General features: G+C 52.2%; 1 protein-coding gene across 1 annotated transcript in view; it reads left to right on the plus strand.

Moving 5' to 3' along the window:
- Positions 1 to 7,585: 7,585 nt before the first annotated feature.
- LOC124241335 (SHC-transforming protein 3) overlaps positions 7,586 to 17,203 on the plus strand; it is a 116,097-nt gene continuing 106,479 nt past the window's right edge. Inside the window, exon 1 of the mRNA XM_046665037.1 lies at positions 7,586 to 8,041. Within this exon, the coding sequence (XP_046520993.1) occupies positions 7,586 to 8,041 (456 nt within the window). The remainder of the gene's footprint in view (positions 8,042 to 17,203) is intronic.

Below are 17,203 nucleotides of genomic sequence, written 5' to 3' on the forward strand. Positions count from 1 at the left end.
TCAAGCAATTATTTCGGCGCACACAGCCTCCCTGCTGTTTCTTAGTGTGCAAGTCCTGCGGCTCCCTCCCCTCTCTGAGGCTTCTCCCCGGAACTCCTCTTTTTGAGACAAGAACCGTTTCCCCAGCGCTTTGTGTTTCTGATGTGCCCGTTGTCAGAGCACGTTAAAGCCTCCCCCTTCCTTCTCCACTTCCTCCCTGAGGCTGGCACGTCCATGGCTCGCCCAGGGTTAACTTTGACTCCTGCGTGTACAGTAGGTGATGACCTGCCTGTCTCCCCCAGGAATGATCAAATACCTCATGCTGAGCCTGCGAAGCTCCTGTGTTCACATGGCACGAGTGTAAGGAGGTAGCAGTTATGTTCCTATCCTTCCACAGAGGTGGGGCTGAGCAGTGGCAGGGCTGCATGAAGATCCCCCATTTGCAGGTTGTTCTGGTGGGTGCTAGAGTCAGGCTGGCCGTGGTGTGAACTCCTGCTCTACCACCTGCTAGCTGGGTCACCATAGAAAGTCACTAAACCTCTCCTACCTTGGTGTACTCATCTGTAGAGTGGGGTCATAAGGATCGGACAGGCCTACGAGAAGATCAGCACAGGGCCCGGCCCAGGGAGGAGCTGCCCAGTGGCCCCCACTGAGGACTCCAGGCTAATGACCCTATCCTGTCGCTCAAGTGGGCCTGCGAGACTGCAGCTGCCTGGAGGGAGGGACAATATTTAAGCCTTGGAAATAAACAGACGCAGCACTCGTGGAGAGGCGCAGGGGCCGGGACCTTTCCCTGGAGCTCGCCAAGGCTCAAGGGTGCCTCTGGGGACAGGAGCCTGGTCTAGGGCCGAGGTTCCCGGGAACTGTCCTCGGTGCTGAACTGTTGGCGCACGCGCAGTTTCAGCACCCAGGCTTCCCACCGTCGGGGGACCTGTTACAAAGTATTCTTTATACCACAGATATTACTACACCCAGGAGGTGGGCGGTGCACACCCGAGGTGGACGTCCTTGGTCTCGGGAGCCTCCCCCATGGCTGGCATCCACCTCTCTCTCCACATCAGCTGTAGGGTGTGGCTCCTGTTTCTTGCCTTCTAAATGTCCTGTGCTCTCATTCTCTCTTTTTCTATGCCCGGCTAGCTCACTCCTTCCCACGTTGTCGTGGCTAATGAGCTCCCTTCCACCCCCAGCCTCCTGCTAGGATGACCCAATCTCTGGCTTCAGTGAAACTGAGGCCCCCCTCCCCACCTATGCCTCGGGGATACCATCAGGGGCCTTCCCTGCCATTTCCCTTGAATGTGCATCCCAAACGATTCAGGCTGCCACCTCCCCAGGACCTCAAGACCTCCACGCCCACATCTGATCCTCCTTCAGCAGCCACTTCCATCTCTGCCGCTCCTCTCCCCACAGCCCATCACCTGCTCCTGTTGGGTCCCTTCTCCTCTTCCCTCCCCTGCCTGCAGCCTCCCATGAACCCTCCACCTAATAATTCACTTTCCGCCAGCTCATAAGTAGTCTGATGAACACTCTTAGAGAAACACACCTCTGCTCTCCAGGGCCGCACAGAGTCGTGGTGGGTTCATAATGCCAATGCCTTTGCACTTGCTCGCTCGTCAGCAGCATCCTCTTTTCCCCTTGGCAGGCATTCTAAACATTCCCCCTCAACTCAAATTCCTTACTTAAGTGGACCCCTCTCACTTTTTAAGCACAACCTTGCCCAACCGGCTCTGTGCCTGGGAGGCTGCCCCCTCCCTCCTCATCACCAGGCTCCCTGGACCTCTGGCTTCCCATCGGTTTGGCCCATGGGAGGCACAAGTAGGAGATCAGAGAGCGGGGAGAGAGAAGCTGGGGTATTTCTTCCCTTTCCCTCTCCATCACTGGTTCTACTTCTCTGTCAGCAACTTTGTTCCTCCAAGACTACAGCTGTCCCTGGCAGCCCCCATTCCAAGACTCCAGCTGGAATTCCACCGGCTCCCCAGATTCAACTGCCTTCAGCCCTAAGTGTGGGAATGGCTTCTGGCTGTTAGGAATCCCTGTGTGTCACCAGCCTTTGGACTCCCTTAACCCCATCTCTGAACGTGTTTGTTCATTAAGGTCTCTTTCCTGGAACCGCCTGTTTCCTGTCCAACCCCAAATGATCTGCTCCCCAATTCCTCCCTGTCTCCACCTCACTCCAGGGCGATAGCTCCACCCATACTCGACCCTCCCTCTTTCCTGGATCTCTGTTTCTCCCGTTCTGTTCTCCGTCTTACCCTAAACACCCTCGCCTTCCATCACCTGCTCTCTCCTGTGCTGTGCTGCCAGCCATCACCCTGCATCTTCTCTTTCATTTCATTCCAACTTCTGGAAAGTATGACTTTTTCATCCATTTTCTCATTTGGTTGAGGCCATCCTGTGACCTAAGTGGTTCCCTCTCCATTCTCGCTGCTAAGGTGTAGTGATGGATAATCACCGCCTCCAAAGGTGATTCTCAGTGCGTTCCTGACTTAAGCTCTCTGAGCTGGGTGATGCCGTGGTCATAAACGTGGATTCGGAGTCAGACAGCCCAGCCAGTTACTAACCCTGTGTGGCCCTGGCACCTTTTGTAACCCCTCTGATCCTTGGTTTCTTTCTGGGCAGAACGGGCTGTAAACTCCATCTCCCAGGTCATGGGATCTGCGGGAATGATGGGTGTGCATTGTTTGGCACATGAAGATGGTCAATCAAAGTATTATGATTGCCACCACTGCCCTTGTTAACTGTCACTGACTTTCTCTTGAAACAAACGTTTGTCCCCCAAAATTCTTATGCTGAAACCTAACCCCCAATGTGTTGGTATTTGGAGGGGGGTCCTTTAGGAGGTGAGCAGGTCATGAAGATGAGCATTCATAAATGGGATTAAGACCCTTATAAAAGGGACCCCAGAGAGCTCCCCACTCCTTCAACCATGTGAGGCCACATCCATGAACTAGGAAGTCAGTTCTCACCAGACATCAAATCTTCTGGAGCCTTGATCAAGGACTTCCAGCCTCCAGCACTGTGAGAAATAGTTGTCTGTTGTTAAAGCTGCCCATTGCGGTGTCGTGTTAAAGCTGCCTGAGCTATCGAAGACACACGGCATCCACCAGACCAGGTTTCCGTATGTGTCCTCCCACTCCTGACCAGCTCTTCTTAGCTCCCGTCTGGGAGGTCTGGTGTGTCCTAGGGATCCGTCCCTGTTGCTGGCTCTTCCTTCCTAAGTGTGCACCAGCCACTGAATGGCTCAACGTCACAGGCACCCGATGGCTTTCAGGTTCCAAACTCCAGCCCTGCCTGCCCCTCAGCACTGGACAGCTCTCCGTGGATGTGCCAGCACTTACCTGCGTTCAGAACCCTCCTCTCCCCTCCGGCCACCTATGCTCCTCATCCTGACGGATGAGACTCACTCAGCCTCACCGTCCAAGTCAGAAGAGGGCCTTTGCTCTGCATCCCTCTACGTGGGAGGTGCAGAGGACCCTGCCTGAGCTCCTCCACAGAGGCCTCCTGCCCCTGCGGAGTGCGGCTGCAGGCCCTCTCCATGGCCCACTCCTTTGGCTGAGCTGCAGGGGCTGCTTGGCTGGAGGCCATGCTCCTGGGGCAGCTGAGAGAGTGAGGAGCGAGGGACGAGGGAACAAGGGGGACACTGAAGGGGGGCTCCCCCCAGGCTGGGGCGTGTGAGGCTTCACACAGTCCCACTTCTCCCCTCTGGCCATCCTGCAGCCTCCCTCAGCTTTCCACAGAGGTTGGCCCCTAACAAGCATCTTGCACCCCAAACTCCTTCTGAATTCTGCCTCCAGAAAAGCCCCCCTCTCCACTGCCCCATCCATCTGTCATCCAGGTCAGCTCGCCTTCTCAGTGCGTCCTGAACCCACCCTTCCTTTTCCTCCAGCCCCCTTGCCTGCCTTCACGACCCCATCAGTTCTCACCTGTACTGTGACCTCTTCCTCTCTCAACCCCCCAGAGCCGCCCCACGTCCACACAAAATGTGAACCTGACTTCCCCACCCCTCTCGAGCCCCTGCAGGACCCCTCCCCCCACCACCCCCTGTGGCATCTCGAGAGGGAGTTTGGTTTATTCCTAGACCCTCCAGGCTGGGCACTCTTAACCTCTGGAAGTGACACTCTCCTGCAACCCAAGCAAGCTACAGGGATTCTGGAAGCACTGAGTGGCTCAGGCCCTGAGCTGCTCCCCACACAGCATCTCCTCCTGAGGTGTCTTTTCCCCTCATCTACCTGGAAGACCCCAGCAACCCCTCCAAACTCTGCTGGGGGGCCATCTCCCCACTGAAGTCACCCCGACATCCTTGGGCCAAGCTCAGCACACTCCCTTGGCATAGCTTTTGTGTCACACGTATTTAAAAATTGGTGTAGCATACAGGCTATAATATTAATTTTGTATTTTCTGCCTCTTTTGCTAGAAGGAAACCTTCTACGGGGCAAAGCCACTCCCCCCGCCCCCCCACCCTGGGCCCAGCTCGGGCCAGTCCTCAGGAGCGCGTGGGCGGCCTCCGGAAGCAGGAAGAGGCCAGGATAGGGATTCTCCTGTAGACCCCCAGAAGGAGCCCCCGTGCACCTCCTCCTCTGTATCCACATGCCACCGGTTTCTGTGACCTACAGCATTGGAGAGAATAAATTTCTCTCGTTTCAAACCACTGATTTTGTGGTTACAGCAGCAATAGAAAACTAATACTCTTTTAAATTAATAGATTTAAAAAGAAAACCCACAATATTCTGGAAAGACTACCGTCCACGACCTTTCTCGAATCTCAGGGCTCTATTTATAATGGCTTCCTTTTGTCTGTTTTCCTGTGTTGCCAGACCATGAAAATTCCCTCTGCCATCCACCTCTGCGTTGTCGCAGTCTGATAAACCAGCTACTCAGGCTTTGGGGACAGTGTCTAAAATACGCAGTAAAGCCCCGAGGGGCCCGGGGGCTCTCCCGGGAGGGCGGGGCGGGGGATACCGGCTGGGCTTGCAGCTTCTATTCTGGTCCTGGGGAGCCTTCGGAGGGGGGTTCCTTCCGCTTTTCTCCTACCTTCCAAAATGATGATCCCATCGTCCCGATAAGTAAGCTTTTCTATCGTGTTCTTGGAATATTAATCACTCTCTTTGTTTATGTATCTTCTGACATATAGTACATTTATATTGCTATTTATATCTTGAAAAGCCAATCTCTCTCCATTTGCCTTTTCACTGTAAAAGAAACAGGAGCCCTCCGTCGGTTAAGGGGTTAACTGTGTAGCTGTGGGTTTCTTTCTCCTTAGAGATTCAGAACGTGCCGCGTGCTCTGTGTTCCTTTCACAAAAAGAATCGAGGGCGAGGCCCCAGGTTTTGAATGCATTCGCTGTACATTCATAATAAGTGCTGAACCGAACGGCACATTCACGGTTGCTCCTTGATGTAAATGAACGGCTGAATGAAAGTTTGGGGGCACAGCTCACCTCCAAGGGGGCAATCCTGTGCACGTTCGGACCTGACCAACGGTTCTCGAATTCCCTTGAAAATTTAGTTTTTCTTCTCTCCATGGCAGTGGTCCCCTTCCGTCCTGCATCTTTGTGATCAGCCTGGCGTTTTTTCCTTTTTCTTTTTCCCACACTGCCGTTGGATGAAAGATCCCGCCTTTGATTGAAATGGAATCTTCCACTATTGAGCAAGCCTTTGTTGAATGAGTCATCGGGGCGGCTGCTCATTGGCTGAGGCCGCTGGAACCAGGGGATTGCTTGGCGCGGCCGCAAGGCCCCGCTTCATTCACAGAAACGCTGGCTCGCTTGCTAGCCCTTTCATTCACACAAACAGCATTTCATTCACATTTGCTGTTTTTGTCTGCTTCTAATGAGGACCACGGTTTGGGAATGATAAGACAGTTTTGCTTTAGATTTGGGGGGGCCTTGACAACCGTCACAACCATCTGTGGGGCGTGCATTTGCTGTTGCTATGCAAGCAAGGGGAAGGGAAAAACTGAGAGCCACGCGGCCGCTCTGCTAGGCCTGCGGCCCTGGGAGGGGAGCCGCTGCTCCTCGCCTCCTGCGTGCCGGCAGCTGGCCTCCCCGGCAGCCTGCCGAGAGTGGGCCTCGCCACACCTGCTCCCTAAGCTCGTCAAGCCTCGGTACCTCATGGGTCACACGTCTAGCTGTGGGTGTCAGAAGACTCAGGGCGGCCTGATAATGGGCTAGAGGTAAACGCATTTGCTTGCGCAGAAGCAGCCGGGGAACTTGGAGGGGAGCCTATCCTGGTGTCTGTCGGGCAGGTCATCTCAATGCATGACGCAGAAGAACAGAGCCCACGGCGACCGGGGGCCATTGGGGTTGAGTGTCCGCAGACCTTCTGGGGGCCACCAGTGGCCTGTTCTCCCGTCGGGAGGAAGGAGGCCTGTGCGTTTCACTCACAGCCCGTCTGTCTCCTGAAAAGAAAGCATCTTTCCTGCGGATTTGATGCGTGACCAGAGCAGCTGCATTTTCTTCATTCTTACTGTGGGGTTGCAAGCAGCGACTGAAGGGACATTGAAATGCATGGGTAGCGTTTCTTAGGCTTTTTTCCAGAGCTGGAACACATTCAGTTGGAAGAAAGCTTCGAGCGCAGCTCCTTTTTTCGGATAGATTTCTGGAGCCTGGTGCCATCCATCACAGAAGCTCTCTTCTTCTTTTTTGGAAGTCGTATTCGACTGAACCCTGACTGAGAAAGGCTGCTGTAAATTAGCGAGGGAGGATGCCCTCATTGGCTCTGTGCAGAAGTTCATATGCAGATTTTTTTTTTTTTTTTGGAGGAACTGCGCTGCCACAAAGACACTTGTCATGGCTGCTCAGTTGATGTGAAAAGAAAAAAGAAAAACCCAGGAAATTAGTATTTCATGTTCACCTGGGAGTGAATAATTCCTTTTTTTCTTTGCTATTTAGCAATTCCTGCCGCTTCCAAATCAGAATTCATGAGGATCTGCTGAAGATTTTATTCTTAAAAAGGCTTCGTCACATTTTAACGCATCACTGTCAGATACTTTGGGCCTCCCACTGATGGGCTGCACAGGGAAGAGAAAACCCCGGCTCAGAATGTCGGGTTTCAGAAAGTTCACCTGCTCATCTGAAGGGACTGGATTCTCCCTGGCACAAAGGCTGCGTGTGTGGGGGAAGGGGAGGTGAAAAACCAAAGGTTGGAAGAAAATATCTGGGAAGGTAGAAGAAGGAAATTTGAGAACTGATTGGTTCCTGTGTGCTGTCAGTGGGTGTATGTGGTTTTTTTTTCCTCTTTTTTTTTTTTTTTTTTTTTTGCTACAGGAAGTGATTTGCAGCGCTCACCGAGCCTTTGTTGAGAAGGGTCTCCTCTCGGAGTGAGTCATGCTTTTGCTGTGAGCAGCCCCGAGCAGCTGGGCGCTCATCAGAGGAAACTATGACTTTTGCAAAGCTACCGCGCCGCCCTCAGCAGCCGAGCCCGGGCCCGGGGCTGCGTGGCCGCGGCGGCGCGGGCTGTTAGCAGTGGGCGGCCGGCGCCGCTGCCCCGCACCCGCCGGCTGTCCCGGCGCTGCGTCCCGCCCGGGACCGCGGCCCCTGCTATGCGCGGCAGCCCGCGCCGGGGCCGGCTCCTGCAGCGCCCGGGCGGATGCGGCGAGCCCACGGAGGGGCATGCTTCCACGCACCAAGTACAACCGCTTCAGGAATGACTCGGTGACATCGGTCGATGACCTTCTGCACAACCTGTCGGTGAGCGGCGGCGGCAAGGTCTCGGCGGCGCGCGCGGCGCCGGCGGCGGCCCCCTACCTGGTGTCCGGAGACGCGCTGCGCAGGGCGCCCGACGATGGCCCGGGCAGCCTGGGCCACCTGCTCCACAAGGTGTCCCACCTGAAACTCTCCAGCTCGGGCCTCCGCGGCCTGTCGGCGGCCAGGGAGCGGGCGGGCGCGCGGCTCTCGGGCAGCTGCAGCGCGCCCAGCCTGGCCGCCCCGGACGGCAGCGCGCCCCCCGGCCCCCGCGCCCCGGCCATGCGCGCAGCCAGGAAGGGCCGGCCCGGCGACGAGCCGCTGCCCCGCGCCCCGCACGCCAGCGACCAGGTGCTGGGCGCCGGAGTCACCTACGTCGTCAAGGTGGGTGCGGGCGCGGGCCGCCGGGTGGGGAAGCCGGGTGCAGGGGCGTCCGCCACGGTGGGTCGCCCTGGAGGCCAGGAGGTGCGCACTCCTTCGCAGTCAGCTCGCCTGGCCGCGGGGACAGGGCACTGCCAACGCGCCCGTTGCGCATCCATTGGGAGATGGTTTGAAATCGGTGACCTCACTCTGTCCTGATTTCCCTTGGCTGCACTCCTTTGGCATGGCTTTGCCACCTTGCTTGGCTGTGTGTCCGGCCAGTGCCCCTCCAGGAGCAGGCCCCTCTGCCTGGCAACTGTGCACTTGGCCTCCCCTGGGCAGGCACTGGGAAGACCTGGGCAGCCCCTGCGAGGAGAAATGCGGGTGCGTCACCACCTCTGTTCGGTTTGCCCTGGGCGCCAGGTGGGCGCTTGCCTTCCCCACAGCAGCAAGGTCCAGCTCCCTGCAGTGCAGGCCACAGGCGCCTGCTTCATAGAAGAGAAGCTGCACTTTCTTGCCCAGCAAGGCTGTCTGCAGGGTCTGCCCTTCGTGCCATACCTACCAGCTGTGGGTTACAGCAGCAGCAGAATTCCGGGCCATTTTCCCCAGGGAATGTCATCTTCCATTTAAATAGGCTAAAGGGCCCCGAGGTGCGTGGCCCTGAGCCACAGGCTGGAAAGGAGATGTTTCCTCCAACACAAAGAATTAAAAAATCATGCCCAATGTGCTCCATAAAATTCCTCCCTTATGCAAGTAGTTTATGATATTTAAAGAACAAATACTGAGCAAAGTCCAAATGGCCTGCACCTGCTTGTACCCTGCTGCCTGTTGGGCAGTGGCGGCCAGCACTGCGCTCACTGGGGCAGACGTCTGCCAGGCTGGGGAGGAGGCTCGGGGGGAGGTTTTCAATCCCGTCATTCCAAGGCTTGGCTTTTTATTTAAAAAGAGATGAGGCACAAACTCCCTGCCCACAGTGTTGCCAACAACACTGACAAGCCTGGCAGCCCAGAGCCTGGTCTGTATATATTGGCTACAGATCCAGTTTAAAAATTTGACAGACCACATCCTCAGGCAAAATGTTGCATCTTGGTAATCTTGGAACTAAAATACTAAAGGAAACAGTTAACTTTGTGGATTATTTTTAACTATCTAAAAAGTGCTGACAAAGGAATGTGATCGTCAGTGTTAAAAATGGGGCCTCTTCTCGTGAGGCTGCTTTTTCAGGCAGTCTTCATTGTTAGCTTCTGAAAACACGTTAATGTAGTTTATAAAAGGACATCATAAATGTCAGCATAAAATAGGCACATCTGACTGAGTTTATTATAAAAGAAAATGAATATTCTTCTTGTGTTCGTTCTTTAAATTATATAACCATGAGCCAAAGAAGAAAAAAGAGAAAGCCCCTACAACTTTGAGGTGAAGAAGTGACACCAGAGTTTATTACTTCTAGTGTGTTAGTACAATTACTATCTCAAAAAAAAAAAAAGCCTACGCTTAAAATAGGCAAGTAGACCTTGACAAAGCTTTTACACCTGTCACATTGAACGTAGAGGGTAGTTTTCAAATGGAGGGAGAATTCTCAAATTTATGCCTTTAAAGTTTCCCTTAAAAAAAATCATTCACTTTGCTTCGGGCTCTGCTCTTGCTTTGTGGCGAACGGCGGCGGCCGTCGTGCTGACTGTGTGTCGTGGCTGACTCAAGTCTACACTGCTGGGCCACTCCTGAGTCAGGTCGTGACCGCCCAGCAGCAGCAGTTCTCAAGTAGGTGGAGGGCTGGGTCTGCCCAGAGCCTTCTGGGTCTTAGGGTTAGTTTGCTGAGGCTCAAATAAAGGGTGGCAGTGACCTAGGGACGCACAGTGTGGCTAATCAGTGCTCGGGGCCGTCGCCTGGTCCATCCTCACCCATGAACGTGGAGTCATGTGAACATAAGCTCAGGCTTCTCGGGAGAAGTTTGAACTCATGTGGCTAAACAGACAAGACACTGAAGGGTTCCCATTATCATATGACCCTCTGTTGGTGTGCATTTCCACATCGCCCATGTTGAGTTTAGAACCATGAACTTATTTTCTTGAAAAATCGCAAAACTGAAAAATAATCTTAATTCGGTATTGTGTGCTGATTTGTGAAAGGCGTTATTGGTATCCTTGCTTTAAAAGATGTCTGGTAGATAGAAAGGGGCAATGTTTATTATCTCTCTGTCCATCAGTCGTAAAATCTAAAGGCTTAGGTTTGGGAAAGAACTTATTATTCCTTTTCATTTAAAAATATTTCTGAATTAAGGAAGATCCCCAAATGTTTTCCAGTTTCCTGGAAAACTCATATGCTGTATAATTGTAGATGTCTCCCTCATAGACATACCTACTTCCAGACACTGTCAGGATGTGGCGTGCAATATTCATGTTTCATATGTTTCAACTCAATCTACTCTCAATCTAGTCTCAAATGTTTCAACTTAATCTACTTACATGAAAGTGGAAACTGCAGAATACAGAAGTCTGGTGGGTTTTGATCATCTAGGAAACATCACACTATTTGAACAGCAGGTTGTGATTTAATTAACAGAGGAAGTAAAATTGGACAATGGGAAAGTTCCTGAGCAACACTGGGGCTCAAAGCTCGGGGCATATGTAGTCAGCCCTCCACTCGGGTCTGCTGCCAGTAACAGCGCGAGGTCTTGCCATCGTGGAGGGCTCCAGGGCCCGCAGCCTCTGGGGTAGTATTTATGTCAGGTGGCATCACTGGCATCACCTTTGTACCCTCCAAATATACCTGTCACCTGTTTTTTTCTTTTGGTGACACAAAAGGGAAAGAACAAGAAAATATGCCCTTGATGGAAAGAAAAGAAAAATCCAACAGCTAGGAACAGTGAATGTTTTCATCACAATTCAACTTTAAAACTATCTTAAATTTGGAGCCGAGAGGCCGATAGAAATGCAGACAAGTATTGACTACACGCTGCCCACCTTCAAGTTATATTGCCCAAAAGTCCTAGCTGGCCAGGACACTGAGTGCCCATGGGGTCTGCTGCTGGTCCTCAGCGGGTTCCAAAGGCCACAAGGAGGTGCTCCGCTGAGAGGCGCAGAGAGCCATGACTTCAGGAGGGAAAGATAGATGTGAACAGTTGGGGGTCCGTTCCTAAGGACAGCCACTGGCTGAAGTCGAAGTGCTGTCCGAAGTCCGGCATGGCCTTGAGGGTCAGACTTGACCCTCCTGATGGCGGGCAATATTGTGTGGGCTGCAGGGGGCTAGCCATTGGCCCCAGGGGTCTCCCAAAGAAGGGGTCCTCCTTACAGCAGGTCACACCACAGAATCAAAAAAGGGTAAGAAGTGACCACGTTTAGGGCCCACCCAGTGCCCATGGCAGGAACAGGAGGCCCAAGTGCACAGGAGTGCCTTCAGACACTCACCGCTCCCCATCAACACCGGGGGAGCAGGTGACATGGTTCGTAAATGCTGGGGACCGTCCCTCAGACCCCCGTACGTCTCAGTCTGCAGAGCGTTGTATCTTTACCGCAATCTAAGTTACAAGCTGTTTACGGAAGATTTTAGTAATCAGAAACTACTGAATTATCTCCTGATATGCTAGATTGTTTTTCTTTTGGAAGGAAGTCTTATTTTTAAAAGAATTCTTTAAAAATTATTCTGTTTCTCTCCTTTGTGAATCTGATGATATTTAGGTGGCATAAATTACCCATTTTATTTATAAATATCCTATTGCTCTTTATAGACGGTCTTTATAAATTGCACTTACTCTAAAATTTATTCTTAATTGGTATTTCTTTTTCTTAGCACTTTTTCCCTTTGATAACTACGGGCGAAAGTCACACTGTTCAGTCCTCAGCAACGTTATTTAAAGATGAGCCGTGATGGATTATTCTGGTGGGACAGATTGAATTTTGTTTTAATTCTAGATTAAAAAATTGTTCTTGATGTGGAGTGAAGCTGATTTTTTTCTTATGATTGTTGAAAAAAATCTCATAATATGGATAGCTTACACATAAGTATTGTCCAAATGGCTTGAAAAACAGTTCCAGAAAATTTTTTGAGATTAATAGACAAAATTACTAATTTGATCTGGAAAGTGTGTCTTCTCTTTTTTTATGTGATGCAGGTAGAGCAGATGTGTTAAATGTGTGTGCACACGCACGCCACACACACCACATACACACACAAGCAGACAACCTGTGACGACTTTGGACGCGGGCTATTTTCTTTCTTGTTAGAAAATAGCAAATGTCGTATGTCCAGAAATACCTGATTATCTCATTCATTTCTTTTATATTCATGTTTAAGAGAAAATAATTCTGAAAAATAAGCTGTTGATGAAACTTCAATCCTGTAGAAAGTAGGCTTCTTTCTCCTCTGCCTCCTCACTGTGCTTTATCTTTGAGCATATGCTATATTTTTGAAGAATATGTGAAAAATACCATTTAAGCAAAGTCCTGATGATGGAAACTGGGGGTAGAAAACGTCCAAACCCTGTAAGAGGCTGTTCCAGCCAACAGGCTCGTCCTGAAGGGCGTGGGAAGCCGGGAGCTCTTGCTTAGTTGTGGTACCCCAGAGCAGGAACGTGGCCTTGTATGGGGTGCCTAGGTGGGAGCAGGACACCCGGAGCTGCGCACCACTTGGCCACCTCAGAGTGTGGGGCTCCAGAGGTGCACCCCCTCTCTGGACCTTTCTGTGCCTGCTGCAGGACACAGAGGCTCAGGCTGTGCTGGGCCGGGCTCCTGTGACCCGGGGGCCTGGCCCAGTTGGAAGTGGCGGCATCATGGCTGGGGTAGTGCCTTGTTCCCATACCTTGTATGACTGGAAGAAAGAGGTCTATGAGATTCACACAGTGTCTGGGGCGTGCACACCCTGGTCAGGGGCCTGCGGCGTGGCTGCGACAGGAGCAGACCCCACACAGCCACCCAGAAAGTTTGCCGGGGCTCAGAGGGAAGTGTGACAAGGGTTCAGCATTTTAAATGAAAAAAGCCAAGGACAAATGAAGTTAAATGGAATTATTTAATTCAGAAATAAGACGGTTTGGGAACGAGATGACCAGTTGTGCCTATTTCCTGGATTAAGGGCAAGAAAAGATTTTTGAAATTTAGCAGAAAAGAGTTACCATATGTGGTGCATGAGGCATACTGTTATAGGGGCAGAGGTTAAGCATAGGACTGGCCTGTTGAATGGAGGGGTGTTGATCTTCTGTGTGTGTGTAAGCACACAACAGGGTAGATGTTGACCATGGTGTGTGTGTGTAACTTCACAACAGGATGGATGTTGAGCATGGAGTGTGTGTGCGGCCACATAACAAACCTTACAACTTGCTTTTGGTCCTGCAGGATCGTAAGTACTGATTTTCAGTTGAAGTAAAAAAGTAAATGGTTCTGTCCCCATTTGGTCTCACCCTGCCCAGCACCAGGGTGGTGACAGTGGCCCACTGATGCATATCAGTCTGCGCCCGTCAGTACAAAGATTGGTGATGTTTCTCTGATGACCATCTAAGAATTTCAGAGCAGTCCTGAGCGTAAATAAACAGAATGGCGCTAGTTAAACTCGGGGTGGGGGGCCGGGAGTCTCCGCATGTACGCCTGGATCCCAGCGAGATGCCAGGCCAGAGGCTGAGTTTCTAAGGTTCAGGCAGGGTCCTGCTCTTCCTCTTGGTGAGGAGTCAGCAAGCAGGTGCTGCGTGCGCCCCTGACATGCCTGGAAGGAGAGGGCCAGTCTCTGCTCTTCTTGGGGAGCTGGAATCTTCTCGCATCTGCAAGGCACTCTGGCTGGGGTCAGCCTCTGCTCTTGGCTGGGCAGAGAGTGGCAGCTCAGTGCATCTGTGGAGCCTTTGGCCCTCAGATTCTGGGCTCAGACTTCCCTTGCCTGCTCCATGGCTGATCGGGCCAGTTCCACCACTTTCCAGTAGATACCTGGGTTCTAGCCATCATTCCAGGAGCCTGCAGGGAACTGCAGAGAAATCTGGAAGCCGGAGGAAGAAGCCACAGAGATGAGAGAGCAAGGAGGGGGAGCGGGGCTCACCTTGTCGCTGGTGTCCCTGGCTTCTAACACCCCTGCAGTGGTGGACTATCTGAAACCACTCAAAGCCAAGGCTTTCTGAGAAAAAAATATTCAAAGAGCTCATTGTTCTGAGCTGCTTATGTTAGACTAGAAGCCGTCCTAGTGCGGCGTCTGAAGTGTGTTGTTTCCTGAAGCGAAAGCCCCTCGGGGGAGCCGCTCCTGTCTTCTGTCTACTGAATGGCAGAAAAAGCAGCGAAGCCTTCATTCCGGATTTTAAGAATTTAAACTTGTGTGACCCCTGCGCACGCGCTGGGGCTCAGCCTTCGCCCAGCCTCATGCCAGCAGTGCTCTCTGCTGAGATGCCCTGACCAACCCGACTTCATCAAATCCCGGGAAATGTGACCGTCTGGCCGTCCAGAGGGACTGACGGACGATGTGGCCAATACTATTGCTTTTTGCTTTGAAATATTAAACATTTCTAATGCCACTTGCCCAAATAGAAACCTTCTGTTTGAGAAACAATTTAAAAATTACAAGGGGGTTCTCGGTCTGTTGACAAAGAACCGGCCCCAACCTGGTTTTCAGTGGAAACACCGTATTATCGGGCCCCTTGTGTTTTCCTCCAAAGAGGGAGTCACGGAACATGGTGACCTCTTGGAATAAAACAGTGACAGCACGACGGTTCTGAGTGGTCTTCGTGGGGAAGAGCCAGCCCCGCTGAAGGGCCCTCCTGCGGGTGAACTGTGTGTGCACACCGTGTCGTCCCTCCATTCGACTCTGTGGTCCGTGAGGCCGTGCTGTGAGGAGGCGAGGTAGCCTCTGCCGTCTCTCCTTCAGAGCTGATGGCCCCTGGCTCCAGGAGATGCCTCTGATGGCAGCCTCAGGTGACACGGTGGAAGCCACACCTTTCAGCCTCCCCTGCTCAGGCACCACTGGACCACCCTGCCTCCCAGCCCGGTGGGGCCTCCTCTAGCAACCGGCAAGGGTTCTCCCAAATTGTTTTTAATAGTAGCGTATTGGTTCTGGTTCTCCAGAGAAACAGCCGATAGGATGTGCATGCGTATGGAAAGAGATCTGTTACAAGGCCTTGTCAAGCATTTGTGGCTGTGATTCGCACACTTGCTCAGAGTGGAGGCTCCGACGGCCTCCTGTGCCTTGAGGAAAGCGGGTGTCGCATCTCACGTCATCACCAAGGTAGGAGCCGGATCACTGGGGGCCATGCAGCGTCTTATGCATCTGTGGTACAGAGGCCCCAGAAGGGGACAGAGAAGTTTCTAGAGCAAGGTGTGTCACCACTAAAATGGAGAAACCATGTGATGTGTTTTTTTCTAATTTGCAAACAATAATAACAAAAATAGTAATTTATAGATGCAGTGTTCTCAATTTCAGATTTGCTCACTTTTTTTAAAGTATTTGAAATATGCTTCTATTTGTCGGCCTTGAACAAGTTAAAGAGCAAGATTAAGTGTGGTCAGAAAGTGGAAACGGCCAGGGCCGGGCCCTGCAGGAAGCGGGGCTCTGCGTGGGAGAGCTGGCGTCAGGTGGCCAGCCGGCCACGGCTCTGGATCCAAGGAGGCACCGTGGGCACCCGAGCCCGTGCTGAGAGCACGTTCTGGAAGCTTCTCTCCTCTATCCACGTCCATGTGACTGCAGGAAGCTGGGGCAGGTCCAGAACTGTTGGTCCACACACGGGGCTGCAACCTTGGCACCCTGGGCTCGTTCTGCCCACCTCATCCCTTGAGGGCCCCCCCAGACCCTCCTCCTGGTCTCTGAGCTGGAGACGCTGCTTTTTAAAGGATTGTCCTTTGTGAGGCGTGGTGGCTGCTCTGCCTAAAGAACTGAGCTAGAATGTTTTCCACTGGAAGTAACAACTCCCATGATAGATAATAGCCTTGTTTGCAGAGTGACTTACTGACTCACGTGAGAGAAGAAAATAAGATCTGTCAAATGATGGCCAGAGGGAGGATTCTGACGTTCCGTGGTTGCCCACAGACTCCTGTCCTTCTACCCTGCAGGCTCTCTTCCTCCTGCTGTTTACCAACTCGCGTAAGACCCCAGGGCAGGAGTGTGCTGGTAAACAGTTAACACTTAGCTCTCCCGACAAAAAAGTCACCATCTGCAGTGTTTGCCAATCTTTGTGGTGTAAATAGCTACCACCCTGTGCTGCTGGAGGTGGGAGGGGGTGTGCAGTAACACAGCTTTGAAGAGTCTTAACGACAAGAGAGTAGACATGGTAAAGTGTCATAAAAGAATTAGGAAGGGTCGATTTTTGAGTATTTATTACCGTTTACAATAACAATTTATTTCTGTAGACATCCTCCTTCGGCCTCCTCCACCCTAAAACAGCACTCTCCCCTCCCCACCCCCAGCATCCCTTCTTCCCTCTCGAATCTCATCTTTCCTCATTCCCTTCCTCTCGTCTTATTAACGCCGACATGTGACAACCGGCTTCTCCCAATCCACGGACAGTGTCTGCAAGAGGGTCTTTAGTGATCCCCTAATTGTAAAATCTAAAACCCCCCTTTCACTTCTTTTTCCACTTGACCCCCTCCCACAGCACCTGGTGCTGTCAGCCCGCAGCGTGGCTCCCGGGCTCCCGGCGTCTGCCATGGAGAGTCTTCCTCTTCAGTTCTCCCGTGGCCCTCGTTTCTTCTTCCTCTCCCTGGATTGTCTGTGAACAGTCTTGCTCTCTCTGTTTATCCATCATTAATTCACTCCTCCATCAATATGCTAACCCATTATTGCATTCCGTTGATAGTGAGTTCCCATTCTGGGGTAGGCCTGTGCCAGAGGTTGGGAGACAGAGGTGGATTAAAAAGGCATGCTTCCTGCTCTTTTGATGCCAATGGAGGAGACAGATGAGAGAACATACCGAGGACCACATTGGTGGTGGGGATGTGGAAATCAAAGATGGCTTCTCCGAGGAAATGATAGCAAAATGGAGCCCTAAATGATGGGGGTGGAAATGATCCAGGAAGGTGGGTGGAGTGTGTGTGCAGCTGTGTTGGTGCTGAGTGTGTCGGGGGGGCCCATTCTAGGAGGAGGAGATAGAAACTGAGGATATCCAGTGTAGCTAGAATGTGTCGAGTCACGGGGAGGGTGATGGGTCCCGAGGGGGAGGCCAGCGCCAGGCAGCTACAGTGGGAAGCCACTGAAGATTTGCTGAAAGATTGTTCTATCTTCTGTGTGAAA

This window comes from Equus quagga, chromosome 6, assembly GCF_021613505.1.
Source record: "Equus quagga isolate Etosha38 chromosome 6, UCLA_HA_Equagga_1.0, whole genome shotgun sequence".
Lineage (NCBI taxonomy): Eukaryota > Metazoa > Chordata > Mammalia > Perissodactyla > Equidae > Equus > Equus quagga.